The 17,431-nt window shown below is 32.8% G+C and overlaps 1 protein-coding gene across 1 annotated transcript; it reads right to left on the reverse strand.

Moving 5' to 3' along the window:
- Window positions 1–16,337, reverse strand: LOC133185787 (cytochrome P450 3A24-like). Its single transcript, XM_061321083.1, has 14 exons — window positions 16,265–16,337; window positions 15,033–15,129; window positions 14,825–14,877; window positions 14,606–14,702; window positions 6,425–6,541; window positions 5,849–5,937; window positions 5,465–5,613; window positions 5,196–5,323; window positions 4,367–4,439; window positions 3,672–3,829; window positions 3,053–3,141; window positions 1,865–2,002; window positions 1,296–1,458; window positions 1–246 (listed from the first exon to the last, which is right to left on the reverse strand). Exons 2-14 carry the CDS (start codon window positions 15,093–15,095, stop codon window positions 175–177), a joined length of 1,389 nt encoding a protein of 462 aa, XP_061177067.1. The 5' UTR covers window positions 15,096–15,129; window positions 16,265–16,337; the 3' UTR covers window positions 1–174.
- Between the last annotated feature and the right edge of the window lie 1,094 nt (window positions 16,338–17,431).

The following is a 17,431-nucleotide window of genomic DNA, read 5'->3' on the forward strand; positions in this document are numbered from 1 at the left end:
TTTTATTCATTGTATCATTGTGTTATTTAGCTGGAAAGAAAGAAAATCTTACATAAACATACTGTTCAAAATAATTAAAACACAATTTGCACCACTGATCTTGCACTTAATAATCATACGAAGATTGTTCGATACAGTGCATGTATGTATAATTTTAACTTTTGACTGCGCATGTCATCTCACAACCACCTTCAGCCACATATTTTCAGGTTTAATGAGGCCTGTGTCTGTCAACTTAGGTGGTATCTAAAATAAAAATAAACACGTTTAAAATATAGACTTTAAAAAAAATGAAGGTATGCATTTCTGATAATACCAAAAATTATCATATAAAACACATGCATTGGCATGAAAAGAAATCAATGTACGAGTATGTATTAAGGGTCGAACTCAAATAGCAGAAGCTAATCATTTGTTAGATATTAATATCAGTATTGATATTATATATATATATATATATATATATATATATATATATATATATATATATATATATATATATATATATATATATATATATATATATATATATATGATAATAATAATAATAAGCAGCCGTTCTTGGTACTTCACAAATGAGTTTAATTTAGATTTGAATTGTTTTATGAAAAAATATAATCATTTGAATCCAAAAACTTCATCTCGATGTTTACACATACTAAGCTTAGGCTGTGCACACGTTAGGCGACCATTGACACGTTCTGCGACCCTAGAAGACGGCGATTATTACCTAAAATTTCATTTCAAACAATGTAAGCCTAACTAGTTTGACTTGGTTTTTCAACAAACATTTTGGGATACAATATATATACATGTATTCTATAACAGATCATTAAAAAATGACGTAAACGCTATTTTTCTCGAAATATCTGGACAGCCCTCGCAAAGCACTTAAATTACCAACAACAAGAACAATATAAATTGTCCGATTTTCGGGACACCCTGTCCCTTCTCAGGAACAAAAAAGATAAGAAAGTCATAAAAAAACAAAGGAAATGAAAAAAACAAAAAAAACAAGAATCTAAATCAACTAGCACTACAACTAAACTCTCTTTATTTACAATTTTATATGTTTTATTTGAATTTTAAGCAATTGATATGCATTGCCCCAAGCCACAGGTTTTGTGTCCATTTTATTTCCACAAACTCGTGCCGTGTCTGCCTACTTCAAAATTCTACAATATATATATATATATATATATATATATATATATATATATATATATATATATATATATATATATATATATATGTTCTTACTAGGTTTGATCATTTTTTTACTAGATAATACTCGCATTTGTTCTGGTGCATGTTGTTAATTCAAACTCTCTGAGGACTTTGGTCATGGCTACTTTAATCTCGGTCAAAGCCAGTCTTTTTCCTATACATATTCTGGGTCCATAACCGAAAGGCATGAACTGATATGGATTCATCTTGGCTTTATTTTCTGCTGAAAATCTAAAGTATAAAAATGTAAATATGTAGAAAGAGATCTCTTTATCTTCTTTATTTCCATGAATGTTTCTTGTATGTTCCCTTTGTCTTTATCAATCGGCATCATGCAGTCTTTGCAGTTTTCAAAAATGTTAAATTTCAAAGAACTTCATAGTCCATCTGATTCTGTACAACTTTTACAGCATGATATCTTTTTCGAAGTTCCAAATATTGTATATATATCCATTCAATAAATTTAAATTTTACTTGACTCATTGAGGTGTCAGTGATATGCCCTATATATCATGAGCTAATGAGAAACACTGCATGTACCTATAAACCGAACCTGAGATAGATACGAAGTAAATATTTTTGTAGAGTTTGAAAAAAAAGTTGATTTTTTTTAAAATGAAGAATTTGTTTGGAAAACCTTTCTGGGTCGAATTTTGCAGGATCTTCCCAGAGTTTATCGGAATGGTGTAAAATCCAAATCGGTATTGCAATCTTCATGCCTTTTGGTATCTTAAGTCCATTTACTTCAGTATCCTGAACACATGTTCTATCAGTCCTGAAGGATAAAAAAATAAATGAGCTATATATATGTATCCATTTCAGCAGAGGTACTGCACCTGTCGAGGATCTTAATTGCAGGAGAAAGGGAAACTACAAGGTCTAATAAAATAAAGACAATACATTGATTTTCTCCAATACATAAACATACTTTCTAATGATCAATAAAAAAAAATTAAATACTTTGGATATTTTTATCAGGAGTCCGATAAGCATAGAATTATAAGTAACAGACAAATTATTCCCCCAAAAAAACTTTTAGTGTAGAAATACCAAAATTTAAACAATATTAATTAACACGATAAGACTATCGTTGCTGACAGCATATGCGACTCTTTAAATGAAATACACATTGTATTCACACTTTAAACTGCAGTCCTATCTTCAATGTGAAAGTACAATTTTTAAGACCTTACATGCACACCATTAGATAAGGCTTACATAACGATTTAATTTAATCAAATCCGATCAAGTCTTCTAAAATAAATATATTTCTAACAAAACAGTTGTTCTCCTCGAGACCTAAAAAGAGCTTTTCTGTATCTTCCTTTGCAAATCTACTAGTCATGCATTGAATTCATTGCAAGGATTTAAAATATTGTCCTTTACAAACATTGTGATATTTCTTTCGCCGAATTTTTGTCAAGTAAAAATTTTGCAGAAGAAATATAATTTTTATTTTTTGAAAAGGACGATATGTTTCTTCTCCACAATTATCTTTTCTTGGAATGGAAAGTGATCTTTAATTCACTTTAGAAAAGTAAAAACCTCTCATTCAAAAATACTTCGTGTAAGTCTTGTTTAAAAGAAGGTTTTGTGAAGAAGTCAAAGAAAGTTAAATGTACGGTTGAAATCACAAAGGACCATGGTTATGGTTACTGGACATCACTATAGATGCGCATCACTTAAAAAAGAATCTGAAACCAATGCTGTAATTCAAAATAAAAAAAAAAACAAACAAAAACTTCGGTCATGAGAGGATAAAATATACCTAATATCATACTTTGTCTAGCTGACAAAATTACAGAATGTAGTCAGTCAATGTTACCTTGGAGCTACAGGGAACATTCTCATCGTTTCATTGATGCACATGTCCATATACTGTAACTTGCCAACATTGTCATATCCTGGTTCATCCTGTAAGTAAAGTATGCATTCTGTGACTGCTGAGTCAAACAGATGTACTATGAAACCTGACGATTTACATGCTACAAAATCCAGAACGCGCAAGACGATTCCAATGTAGTTTTTTCAGCCTTTTTCTTTTCTTCACAATCGTTAGCTAAACTATGCCAGTGATCCATTCCTTAGCTATTCTATATGCCAGTGGTCTTTTTGTTAGCTAACCTATGTCAATAATCTAGCTATTCAATGCTAGTGGTTCATCGTTAGTTAACTCGTGTCACTGATACATTCGTTAGCTTATTCATTAGCAAACCTATATCAGTGTTCCATTCGTTAGCTAAACTATAACAGTGACCCCTTCGTAAAAATTGTTTCAGGAACTTTTCTTTTCTTTTGCTTCTCATTTTTTCACCTCCCCCTTCCTTTTTTTGGAAAAACAATGTTATGTCTCTGAATAGAACACCTTTCTTGTACAATTAATATCTGTAAAAATCAAACAAGCTCCAAAATCTTTAATCCAAGACACACTTTTTTTTACTTACGTCACCTAGTTCTGACACGGTCTCTTCGTACACCCGCTGTTGAACATCTGGGTGGAGAGCCAGCATGTACGCAAAAAAAGACAGCGTGACGGCAGTGGTCTCATAGCCGGCAAAGAAGAACAGCAGGCAGTTAGCGATGATCTCAGTAGTAGTTAATCCTGGAAATAAAGTTCTTTTTTACCCTTATAAATATATCACGATATAAATACTACGGATGAACAGTCCAATAAATCAGATATTGAGGCAAGAGGTCCAACTATTATAAATAATATAGGACTGTAGCTACCTATTCATCGTCAACATTTTGGGACTGATCCAAATTTTTCAACAAGTGGAGGGTAAATCAAAGCAATTACTTACTGAGATATTCAGGCAACATATATAAATAATTTGTTGAGTCCTCCGCCAAAATGTTAGGCTTACTCTTCGGGCGCCATTTTTGTTTTTCAGGACCAACAAATCATAAATAACACTCATTCTTAGAACCGTCAATAAGTGCATATTTCCTCGTCTCAAAATTATACAAAAGTCTAAGCTCTATCAAAATTTTAACAGATACACTAACTTCTGAATTATAATCTTTTTAAATCAAAATTTAAATTTGATAGTTTAGGCATGGCCAGCTAAGGTCAGAGGGTATATTTATTTCACGCAATACGATACAATATCGAGCTTGAACAATAATGGAGACACACCCCTTTTTTCGTCCGTTTCCTGTGGATTGTCATTATGGGCGTCCCTCATCAACTGGATGAAATCTATATATTCCTGTCAATCAAATTCGAAAATAAAACATTAAAGGCAACAACACACTCCACAGATCTGTTTTTATAAAGTATTTATGATATCACATTTTATGACACCAATGATACCTTTAAAATTTATTTCCTATATAAATCTCTAGTATACTAAAAATCTGAAATTTTCAAGGTTTTTTTTTCACTGAGCAGTCCAAAATAATACGGTGTTTGACAGGTCGGTTATATGTTGAACCAGTCTCGACTCTCGAGAATTCGAAGTTGGACTCTTTATGATGCCTTTCAGGTCACACCGGTCGGTTAGGTTGGGCCGCTATATGACCTTTTTCTTAAGTCACATTAATCGAGATCATCCGACACGAGAACATGCTAGATCTATGTTTAATATGCATTCATTGTTGTTTGATAGTTAAGGAATTGACCAAGCTAAATTCGCATTGCAGGTAAATGAAATTTACATTAAAAAATTTGTCTTCTGCATTGCAAATAAGGACAGGCCAGCGCATGATTTGTAATGGAAAAAATTTTAAGGTATAATAAAACATACTGGCTGGATTTTGGGGGAAAATGCGATTTTCCGGATTCTCGAAACAAATTGTTGCCCTCCACCTAACGGCCTCAAGCAAAAACTTTGGTTCTTGGGTCCGTACGCACGCCATCGACAGTCAATAAATGTATAATACATGTATCATTAGTATGCAAAGTATGTTAAATTTTTTAAGAGTACGACTATTTCATACAAATTTTATATTTTCAAAACCATCACCTTTTTACTAGGATCTCTTGTGTTAAACTCTTTTTCGATTTCTTTCTTGAAAAACGCAGATGCCTCCTTGTTCAAGAAACTAACTTTAAAAAGTTTACCAATTGGCCTCGAAAGTTCGGGAAATATAACTAGAATTGAAGGTATTATGAAGTAATATTTCATTCAAATACGAGCTTCAATTAAATTGGAACAAAGTTTTATTAAAACTAGACTTCATTTCAACAAATAAATACATTATAGATAAATTGTCTGTCAAAGGTTATACTTACAAGCAAGAGACAGTAGAGGCGAGCTGAGTGGTACATTTATAAGTTGTGAGACCATTCGCGCAAATTTGTCCTCGGGGTCTCTTTGTGAATCAATTTTGATTCCAAATGCAGTGGAGGCAATGACGTCAATGGTATAACATCCGAACAACCTGTATATTAAACGATCAACACATATCCAGAAAAGAAAGGTAACCGACCTACGAATTTTAGAAAAGATAACTTTAGTGATAGAATATGAATATTCGACTCTTTTCATTAGATCTTTATTATGATAGAACATGTGATGATGCTGTTACAGTTCAATAATAAGCATTTGAACATTTCTGTAGCACATCTTTACTTAATTCGAAGCAAGGGTCTGTCAGTGTCTTCCACAGTACCTACCTCACGAAGTCTACTTCATAATTCTCTTTGATTTTTCTTTTAATGTGTTGAACAAGTGCATCGCCAGCTTCATTTATCAACGAGTCCATCTAATTGTATGAAAGATAACCGTTATCAAAATTACATTGTTTGATATTCTGTGTTTATTTGTCTACGCAATGAATAACGCTCGACCAACATCATTCTTTTCTCATTTCTGCAAACTTCTCCGTGCTTTGTCTTTCGGATATTACATCCTTGAAGTAGTACTGTAAAATTCAAGTTTAGCAACTGCTCTCTAATAATTCCAACTGGATACTCACTGAAAATTCTACTTATCTGGTATACTAGTATGAATTTTTTTCATGAAAGCTCATATTCCAGTGCTATTTCATTAAGATTTGCTATTTTATAGAACGTGGTACACGTATTTCATAAATAGAAATTATAAAAAGGAGATAATATTCCTCCATACAATAATGTGCATCAGTATCTTCGATTTCTATATATATATTACAAAAAAAAGTGTTTAACACGGTAATATTAACTTGGTAGAAGTTAATTGCTACTAGGCTTGCGGCATAACCCGCTACCCACCTTCCTGAGTTTTCCAGATGTAAAAGTAGGGGATAATATTGTTCGCGAACTTTTCCATGCTTTTCCCTGCTGGGCAGTCAGATTTTCTTCCAAGTCACCACTGAAACCCCGTGGAACCTACATACATACAAAAAACTTTGTAAATATAATTTTTTTTTAAATAATTATATTTGAAAGAAAATCTTAGAAATACATGTCAATTTCTACACCTGGCCCCAGGATCATGAAACTACGATGGCCGATATGGGACGGACAAAAAGTAACCACGAGTTGTGTTCGATTTGCCTGCAATTCTTAGATGCCGGCAAAAAGTAACCACGAGTTGTGTTTGATTTGCCGGCAATTCTTAGATGCCGGCAAATCTTAGGTACCAGCAATTCTGATATATAATATTTAATTAAAATGCCAGAGGATATCGAGGTCACAGAAGTCTAGCTAACTTAACAGGACAAAGGGTTTGACAAAACACAGAGTACTGAGAAAAGTGAGGAGGAAAACCGCATACAGACAATGTTTAAGGGGTTTCCAGACCTGTGCACTCCACATAAACGTATATTAATATCATTTAAATTCATTACCAACCCATATTTTATTTGATCTTCAATAGTTGTGTTATTTATTTTAATATCAAAGCCAGTGTTTCCTCAAATACTAAATGAACGCTGTGCACTCTGCCTGTTGATTGACGGCCCAGCTACATGTAGTCAACTGATTAGATGTTTTAAAAAACTTGCCTGGTTATTAAACTACCATAAACAATTAGGAGGGTGATAATGAGAATACAGAAAACTTCTGAATTTGTATTGTCCATTTTAATCTAGGCCCTGTCATATATCTTAATGAAATATTATGAAAAACCGGAAAACGAAACTTCTGTTTCCCTGAGGATGAAGAGCAGTTTACACTCGTCGATTTGCGCACAGGCACTTGGGGTCTGGACCTCCCCCCCCCCCCTTTCCATTTTTTTTTCTTTTTAAATATGGAGTCGATTCACCTTTTTCCTATTTTTGTATTCTAATATGCACTATATGTTATCAATAATGTAACTCTTTTGTCTCTATATGCTGTTTTTAAAAATACCGTTTTCGACTGATACATAAAAAGAGAGAAGGCTTGCAACTCTTTTCTCGTCGTCTGCCTCACCTCGCTTAAACTTCGCCTGATTATTTATCTAAAGCATAAGAATACATGGAATATGCATACATCAATAAATTTGTTACACATTCTTCTTCCTTCTCATATTTCCATTTAATTTTTATGTGCCCCCGATTTGTAAATATTTCGATTAAATCAACCGCATCTAGGGTAAATTTTGTTGATGTGCACTAGCTGGGACGGAAGTGTCCGGTATTTTCGGGGGTCATCATTAAGTGTAATGTCATTCGGAACATTAAATGAAAGAGGGAAAAAATCCCGAATTTTCTCTTCATAATACATGTAACGGTAAGTTCTGTATATAACAAGATAACTCTAACTAGCAGATTCTAATGGATGAAGATTAACATTTAACATACGATCTAGACAACCAAATTTCTCAATATTTTTATTACAAAGCTTTGAATTTTTATTTATATACAGAACATTTGTAAAGTTAGAGTTACCGTTATTGCACTTCCGTCCCAGCTAGTGCACATCAACAAAATTTACCCTAGATGCGGTTGATTTAATCGAAATATTTACAAATCGGGGGCACATAAAAATTAAATGGAAATATGAGAAGGAAAAAGAATGTGTAACAAATTTATTGATGTATGCATATTCCATGTATTCTTATGCTTTAGATAAATAATCAGGCGAAGTTTAAGCGAGGTGAGGCAGACGACGAGAAAAGAGTTGCAAGCCTTCTCTCTTTTTATGTATCAGTCGAAAACGGTATTTTTAAAAACAGCATATAGAGACAAAAGAGTTACATTATTGATAACATATAGTGCATATTAGAATACAAAAATAGGAAAAAGGTGAATCGACTCCATATTTAAAAAGAAAAAAAATGGAAAGGGGGGGTCCAGACCCCAAGTGCCTGTGGATTTGCGTATGTATATCTGCAGGACCTCATATATAAAGGAGGCCCAATATACATTAATATTACCCAAGAAATGTTTTTTTTTCCCCTAATATACTTGATTTTTAAACATTTTGTAAAAAGTCTGTGAACGTAACCCAGACCAGTGTTGAAATACCCCCCCCCCTTACTGACTTTTTTTTTAATTTTCGGGGAGTGGGATGCTGCTTTCTAGCCATTTAAATAGCTTGACTTCGTTTTGATGTGTCATAGATAATGCCACGTATCGAGTGAAACTGTTGTCTTTGTCAAACCGTTTTCCCAATTAAGATAACTTGACTTTTGAGACCTCTATATCCTCTAGTATTTTAATTAAATATTTAAAATAAGAAATGCCGGTATCTAAGATTTGCCGGCATCTAAGAATTGCCGGCAAATCAAACACAACTCGTGGTTACTTTTTGCCAGTATCTAAGAATTGCCGGTGTAACGACGAAAAGTGACCCCCGTAGAATATTGACCGGGGGTCATTTTTCTACGTAGAAAAATGACCCCCTGGTCAATATTCTACGTAGAAAAATGACTCCCTTTTTCGTAGAAATTATGGCCTGGGGGTCTTTTTTCTCCGTGTGGGTTGTAGAAAAATGACCCCGTAGAATAATGACCCCGTGTCTTTTTTTTTTTTTTTATACAAAAAACTGGTTTTGTTAGGACTATTCTTGTTAGGCAAATACGTAGAGGTAAAATCACGCAGCCTAAAAGTTTTAAAGTTTAAGTAACAAAAGGTTACACTATAAATTACATGTACATCAGTAATACAAGATGTTTTATCCCATTAAAAGAAAACAATAATTATAGGCTATTATGCTGTTCGATGACTATAAGAGCAAACATACGTGCTCTTAGATTTGTTTTATCAAATTTTATATAAAAAAAAAAAAAGTTTCCAGAGTCTTCATTTAAAAAAAAAACAAGATTAATTGCTTAGCTGGTGTCAGAGAGAGAAACTTACATATGAATAAAAATGCATGGTTTCTGTATATAATTGTAATGATCCTCTTTAAATTTTACTCTGGGTAAATAATGTAAAAAAAAAAAAGAATGGAAATTAAAGTCTTAAGCGTTTTTTTTTTCTTTAGAAGTTACAAGAAAGATTAATGTTTTCGAACCCTACCCAAATAAATCTTCGTGAAAGAAATTGGACAATTGTTAAAAAAATTAGATCTCATATATATCTCTGATTTTCTGGTAAAAAAAAAACTTCTTATAAAAATATAAGGAAGATTAAATTTGTGTAAAAATAACAGACAGGACTAATTCAAAATTCCTCTGATATTCGATCTCAGAGACACAAAAAATGGTTAGCTCAAAATCTTTACCAATGTCTTTTGTCGTTTGCTAGTGTCAACAAAGGACCTTGACCAGATAGCCTCGACCAAAGCCTATAAACAAAATGAGGCTTTTTACATAAAAAAAAATTGATTAGAGGTGTTTGGTATACTAAGAATTGACACAAGTTTATACACAGTAGTACGTATTTCCCCTTTCTAGTTACATGTAATAATTTTTACCAATAGAAAAAACCGAATGTTGCATTATGAAAAAGTTTCTCAGCCTAATTTACATACATGTATTATTTTTTCCCTAAGTATGAATGGCAATATTAGCACAATTGAAGTTGCGTTTGCAAGACTCCATAGAACTGTGCCATAAATATTGTAACACATATTATGTTCGAATCAAGTACCTGGTTCGTGTCAGCGTATCTATAGAGGTAAGTTTTGAGGGAGTGGGTAACGAGGATGTAACCCACTCTTTAAATTTTCTAGCCTTTAGAAAAAACAATCTGGCCATGTCTTTCCTATACACAAATTAAGCGATCTTGCTGTGTGAAACGAGGTTTTAAAAATATGAGTTTTTAGGATAAAAGTGAACAAAAATCTTTTTTCTTACATCAAAAATCCTACTTATAAGGAGTTACATATAATGCTTATGTGCATGATGATGTAAATTATACATGTATCTATATAAAGATCAAGGAAGGGGAGTATATTGCCAGTATTTCTATCACAATCGAAGGGCACTCCTAACAAAAAGAACAATGTTCACTTAGGACCTTTTTTGGCCCTGTGAATTTCTGAAAAACTGAAACTGATTAGTTTTAGTTGACAATGCATTTTAAATTTCATTTAGACATTTGGCGATTGCGAATCTACCAAAAATGACGTAATTTTCTGCTAGTCAATGCATTATGACGTCATGAAATGCGTCATTTTCCTCATATCCTGAACAATTCTACAAAAGCAGCCAATTTTTAAAGCTATTTTTCGATATTTAAAATAGAGCGCAATCTCTGATTTAAAATATGCAATTATTTACTGATAGAACCGTTTCTGAGGATTACAAAACATGTTTTATTTTTTAGATCAGAGGGTGCGCTCATATTATTTTTCTTCTCTGAAATTACTTAAATTTACCTGTTTTCCTTAAAATTCAAGAACATTGCAATTCCATAAAGCTTGTTTTCCAAGACCTGAACTTTTAGGAGAAATATTTTAATAGGAAATGAAAGCACTAAGTCTCTACTTTATCTTGATGTTTAAAATGGAACATAAGGTGATAGTCAATAAATTGGTATATCTACAGGGCCATTTTATGCATAAAGTGAACCCAGCTCTTTACTATAGTAAACTATCGGTAACTATAGTTTACTATTATTAACTATAGTAAATACTTTGATACTTTGATTAACTATGAAACTTTGTTTGGAACTTTTTTTGAGATTTCAAAGCTGAAACTTTTTTAAATTGATATCAGTAATGTAAAACTTTGGGATGATATGTTAATGAACAAGAAATACGAGGGGTAATAAAAAAGTTCGCGAATTAATTGAATTACTTCCATAAAATAAATCAGATTTCGATGTTTATTATGTTTCAAAGTGGTCCTCTCCGATTTGAATGCACATCAGCCTTCGTTCTGCCCATGCGCGAATTACGTGATCCAGGCGTTCACGTGACATGCTCCGTAGCGTTCTGTTCACAGAAATTAAAAGATTTTTCCGAGTCTTATATATTTCTTACAATGCAAGTTATTTTTTATAATAAGAATAGCCCATTTGTCACAAATAGGATTGGTGGATTAGGATATCTTTTCCCAGAATGAGCATAGTGACCATCACAACCCGACTCTTTTGTATTGGGATGCGTCGTTTATCCATTGTGGATAAAGTATAGGCGCCTTCTTTTTATCATATATGATATGTTTAAAAATCTAAGGTAAACGATATTTTAGGGATTCAATAACTATATTATTGTTAAGATATTCAACTATTTTTTAGCTGTAATTTGGCGATCTTTCGTTACAGATTGCTCAACTAAGGACACATCTCTTCCCAAGCTTGCTTTCACAGGGAACCAGAACAAGCATCATTTTAACCACCTCCCTTCCTTTACTAAAACAATCTGCCATGTCTTTTTGTTTTCATAAATCGTGTACAAATTATCATATGCTACTGAAAAGGAATTTCTAAGATAAACGTTAAACTTTAAAGCCGTTCGTTGCTCAAGTACGACTGAGTCAACCATTTTTTGTCACGTCATCTACATATTGAGTCATTTTTATATTTTGACGTCCAAACGTGGAGCAAATATCTACTATTTATAGAACATGTTTATGACTAAATGTGTGCCAAATTTCATTTTGATCTGAACTGTGGTTTTGTTTTTGTTTGTTTGTTTATATTGTTTAACGTCCCTTTCGAGAATTTTTCTCTCATATGGAGGCGCCACCACGTGGAGAGCTTAGACTTATACTCGGCATGCAAAGCCATTGAGCAGTGAGGGATCCTTTTCGTACCAGCACCTACTGCGACACGGGACCTCAGTTTATACGGTCTCCACGTCCCACAGTGGGATTCGAACCCGCGACGTAAGGATCAACTCCTTACTCTGCGACTCTAGAGCGAACGCTCTAGCTACTGCGCCACGCGGGCGACCTGTGGTTTTGTAAATAATGAGATAGTTCACGAACTTTTTGATCACCCCTCGTAGTTCACTAAAATATAAAAAAAAAATGTGCACATATAAATTTAAGAACATAAAATATCACAATCATATATCCCAAAATACTTTGATTTACTATAGTGAAAACTTTGATACTGCAAATACAGTTAACTTTGGTAAACTATAGTTTTTTGTTTTTTGTTTTTTGTTTTTTTTGTTTGTTGGAGACTATCAGTGTTTTTCATATAGCGATCCTGATACATGCCCAATATATATAGTGTTTCATAGTAAACGTTATTAAGATACATTCGTTTTTTTCCCTGACAATAATTGTAAGTACACAAATTACAGGGGAAACAAGAAATCTATGAGCCAGTGCTCTCTAGTGATACCCCACCCGCACAGACAAACGGACAAGATTTGTACCAAAATGAATATCACTGTATAGCATGCCGAACCAAAGAGTGTATTTCAAGCATCTGCGATGAGTTGTTGCAGAGAAAACCGCGACGAAAAAAATGTTTCAGACAGACAGACACAAACACTCACCCCGTACACACAACAGAGATATTTGCAGGGTATAAAGTATATACCCCCATTTCCTTCGAAGAGGGGTTTTTATTATTCATGCAATAAATAAGGATAAATGAACCTAAAAGAGGGAAAAAGATATTACATGATATTAAAAATGAAGCAGTAATTACAGTTAATGATAGCATCTCCATATTGGACGCTTCATATGCCGTGCTTTCTCTAATTTTTCCTTGTCTAAAAATAATTATACAATACGTTTTTGTTTCAATGCAATGGTGTATCCAGAAACTGATACATGTAAAAGCTGGGGTGGAGGCAGGTTGAAAGCGGGCACAAATTTTAAGCTAGAAGTATGGGGCCACAAACATGTCCTTTAAATAGTTTCCGATAACATCCATTCCATACAGGTATATCGTTGTCAGAAACATATCATATCATATCATTTTCGGAACAAAACCTGTGAGAAAAAAAAACCAAAAACCAAGAAACAAACAAAACGGATTATATATACGAGTATATAATGATAGCTCTATATATATATATATATATATATATATATATATATATATATATATATATATATATATATATATATATATATATATATATATATATATATATGAATTTATTCTCCTCAATAATGTATACTCAATATGAATTATGAATTTATGCTCCTCAATAATGTATACTCAATGGGATGCAAGCAAAAAAAAAAAAAAAACCATACCACGTACATTGTATATCATGCTAGTATTGAGAAGTGGCGTTAAGGAGGGGAAGGTACTTGCTCCTCCTCCAATATACATTTGAAAGAAAAAAATCAGGAGACTCTAGGCCTTCACCGACCCTCCCCAACATCGGATTAACGCATATCACACCACATTTCTATAGGTTTAATTATAAAATATAGTGAAAAAGTAGGGGGTCAGATTTCCACGGGGGTCATTTTTCAACGTGTGTGCAGTCGTAGAATTACTGGCCTGGAAGGGTTTTCTACGGTCGAAAAATGACCCTACTTGCCGTAGAAAATTGACCGGGGGGTCATTTTTCTACGGAGAAATTTGACCCCCCGGTCAATATTCTACGGGGGTCACTTTTCGTCGTTACACCGGCAAATCGAACACAACTCGTGATTACTTTTTGTCCGGCCCATATCGGCCATCGTAAGAAACATCTTAAGCTAAAGTCAAAATTTTTATGTTGTATTAAAATTATGTAAAAGTCAAGCAAACCAAAATTAAAATATTTCTCAATATTGCTTCACAAAAGTGTTGTTATCTGCAAATTTAGAGATTAATTCAATAATTAATAAACATTTTGCAGCCGATTGAAAATTTGACTTAAGTCTAAGTCTGTTTCATGATCCTGGGGCCAGAACAATTACTTTACTAGAAGTTCAAGCATTTCTGTTCAAACTGTCTACTATCTTTCTGAATCATTTATACTCTTTATATTTCCGACCTATGTGACAACCACATATACAGCCAAATACTGGACATTACATATTAGAATGAAAAGTTTAACCGATACATGTTTATATTTTTCTCTGTTTGAGACTAAACCAAGGGGGTTACATCTGTGAGAATAAGGTAATGGGGGTGAAGATGGGGTTCAATGATCTCTTATGTTAACCAAACATACCGCTCGATCTGTGAAGTTTTGGAATTGCTTGACAAGAATCTCTTTTAATATGTCCGTATCTGCCACAACCAACATTGGTGATCTACCGGTAAAGTATCTGTTATAACCGAACATCTCAGATAATGAAATTCATAGCCACACAGTTGTTAGGTTGATATAGTAAATGGAAATTTAAATTCACAAAAATGTTGAAAATCATTAAATTAAAAAACGAAATACCCGAATACATCTCCATATTCCCTCCACCACATCATGTCGGCTTCCGCAAATCCCTGGAATAAATTTTTTGTTATTATTTACAAGTTTTTCTTCTTATTTTCCTTTAATTTTCGATGTTTACATGAAGTAAAGACACAACTTTGAATTTCTAAATTATCGATTTATTGGCCAATCCAAAAAAAATTCTTTCTTGTCCTCTTAAAGTTACCTTTTTAGCGATGGTCATGTGATTTCCAAACAAAATATGAGGGGGTGGCCCTTTGACCCCCATTCTCTTGAAAATCCCGAAATTCCATTTCACGTATCTTTAAAATACAGAAAATTAAAAAAAAAAAATTTTTGTTTATTTGTTTTCTTTGTTCGATCTATTTTCATTTAAAACAGCTTATTTTTAGTTTCATTCTATGATATATATTCTCGTCTTTGGAATATGGAGTGAAAAAAAAATTAAAAAGTCATTGATAAACGTGCATCTCTATAGTAACTGTGAAATAAAAATAATTGACCTAAATGTAATTAAAAAAAAGAAGTTTTATTACATAAAAGTCTGATATAGATTCCCTATTTACTCAAAGTGTAAAAGAATGCCTGGATAGGCAAGTAAAGCTGAAAGGAACTCTATGGCTCAAAAAACATGGATTCCTGGCGCTACAAGGCAAGAATAACAAAAAATGGCCCATTGAAATATTTTAATTATTAAATTTTTGATTTCAAAAAATTGAGCAGCATGAAAGATGTCGGATACATGTATTAATATTTCCAACTTTTCACATAAAGTAAAATTTCAAATAATATTCAATAAATATGTCACAATTGGTATGTTACGAAATCGAAGTTCCTAAAGGGGGTGGGGTGGGGTCCATACCCCCCCCCCCCAAAAAAAATCCGAAAAATAGTGCCAAAACATGTACATATATTTAAAAGAAATCCATTTCTCTGGGGGTAAGGGATGACACAGTCATCTCACGGACAAAACACTTTCCTTTATAAAAATGACTCTTCTTACCAACGGAGGAGGAGTCCATGTTTCTTAAAAGGGTCCAAAGTATTTTTTAATTTATTTTACTACATAAATTCAATAACACTGAAAATTCTTCGGGGTGTAGACCCCTATTTCCCTACTGGATTGCAAATGCTTGGTGTATTTCTTTTCAACACATATTGAAAGGGTGGTTTTGTTAGTTCAAGTCAGAAAACAGGCGTCTGAATAAAAAAAATCCTGCATGTTTTTGCCAAACAATTACAAAAATGTCTTCATTTCTCTGATTATTTTCTTGTTCCAATCTATTATAACACAAGTAAGGCAAAAATTAAATCCAATGATGGACGAAACTACCGTAAATGATAATGTCATCGACACTGCATTTAAACATAAAATGTTTATAAGAATGATTCTAAATATAGCTTTATATGTGAAAAAAATTATGTAATAATACTTACACGAGAAATAGGAAGAGGACACAGACAATGAAAATTAACAGACCGGTAATCAAGGCTCCTACTGTCAACACCATTCCCTCTCAGTATTCTCAGCGTAATAAGTGACAGTTAGTGCCTGATTTGTAGATCTGTCTACTAGATTTTAACCTTTTTGAGGTGAAGGTTAAAAGATAAACGAACATTTTTTTTCTGTGTGATAAATACACTTTCTAGCCATTTTTGTCTGTATTATTATATAATATTGTCCTTTTTTCAACATGTTTTCAAGATAATAAAAATTCAGGTAAAGATAAACTTGTACAGCTGACAGTAATGTGGATTGCGTGTATACGTACCTACAAGTATACTTACAATATCAACATTATAATCAATACCCTTCTTCCTTGTCTATCTATATATTGCTTAATATGATTGAGATTGAAGATCTGGACACTGTTTGTCAATTGTTTGTTTTTTTTAATAACATTGAGCTGATGAAGTAAAAAAGAAGAAACATTTGATAGTTGATAGCTAATCATTTGAAGATATAACATGACCTCGATTCAAAATCATTCAAACACAGTCTGACTAAAACCACCGCCTATTATTTCACTTCGTTGTGAAATAGTAGGGGATGGGCTTAGTTAGACTGATTCGGACAAATTTATTTTTGTCCATTGTTTAGCTGGAACAAAGCTTATGACCAGAGGGTTAGTACAGAACGTCAAAATTCAAAGTTTTTTTTAACTCCAGTTATTTTCCAAAAAACATATAATTTTTTCAGTAAAATACATATAGTTCAATCTACCTTTCAAGGTAAAATTTGGCAGAATTAGTCTTTTAACTTGACAATTTTATTTAAGAAATAGCTGTCTAGTTTTTCAGTATTAATGATGTGATCAATTAGTTTGCTCACGTGATAATTTGCATAAATGCAGGTTTTCATGTATAAAATCATCACGTGAGAAAACTGTTTGATCACCATTATAAATAAAAAAGAGGTTATTCCTTATATTACATGTTTTCTGATTCTTGATTTAAAAAAAATGATTTTCCTTTATATTATTTCAATAATTAGAAAAATACATAATTTTGTACATGTATATAACACTACTAGTGAGTATTGTGATTCATTTTAGGTTGCCCCTGTAGTTGCACTTGGCAGTTTCTCGTTGCACACACCCCGGT

This window comes from Saccostrea echinata, unplaced genomic scaffold (genome assembly GCF_033153115.1).
Source record: "Saccostrea echinata isolate AGI-Se365-2 ecotype Australia unplaced genomic scaffold, CSIRO_AGI_Sech_v1 ptg000001l, whole genome shotgun sequence".
NCBI classification, from domain to species: Eukaryota; Metazoa; Mollusca; class Bivalvia; order Ostreida; family Ostreidae; genus Saccostrea; species Saccostrea echinata.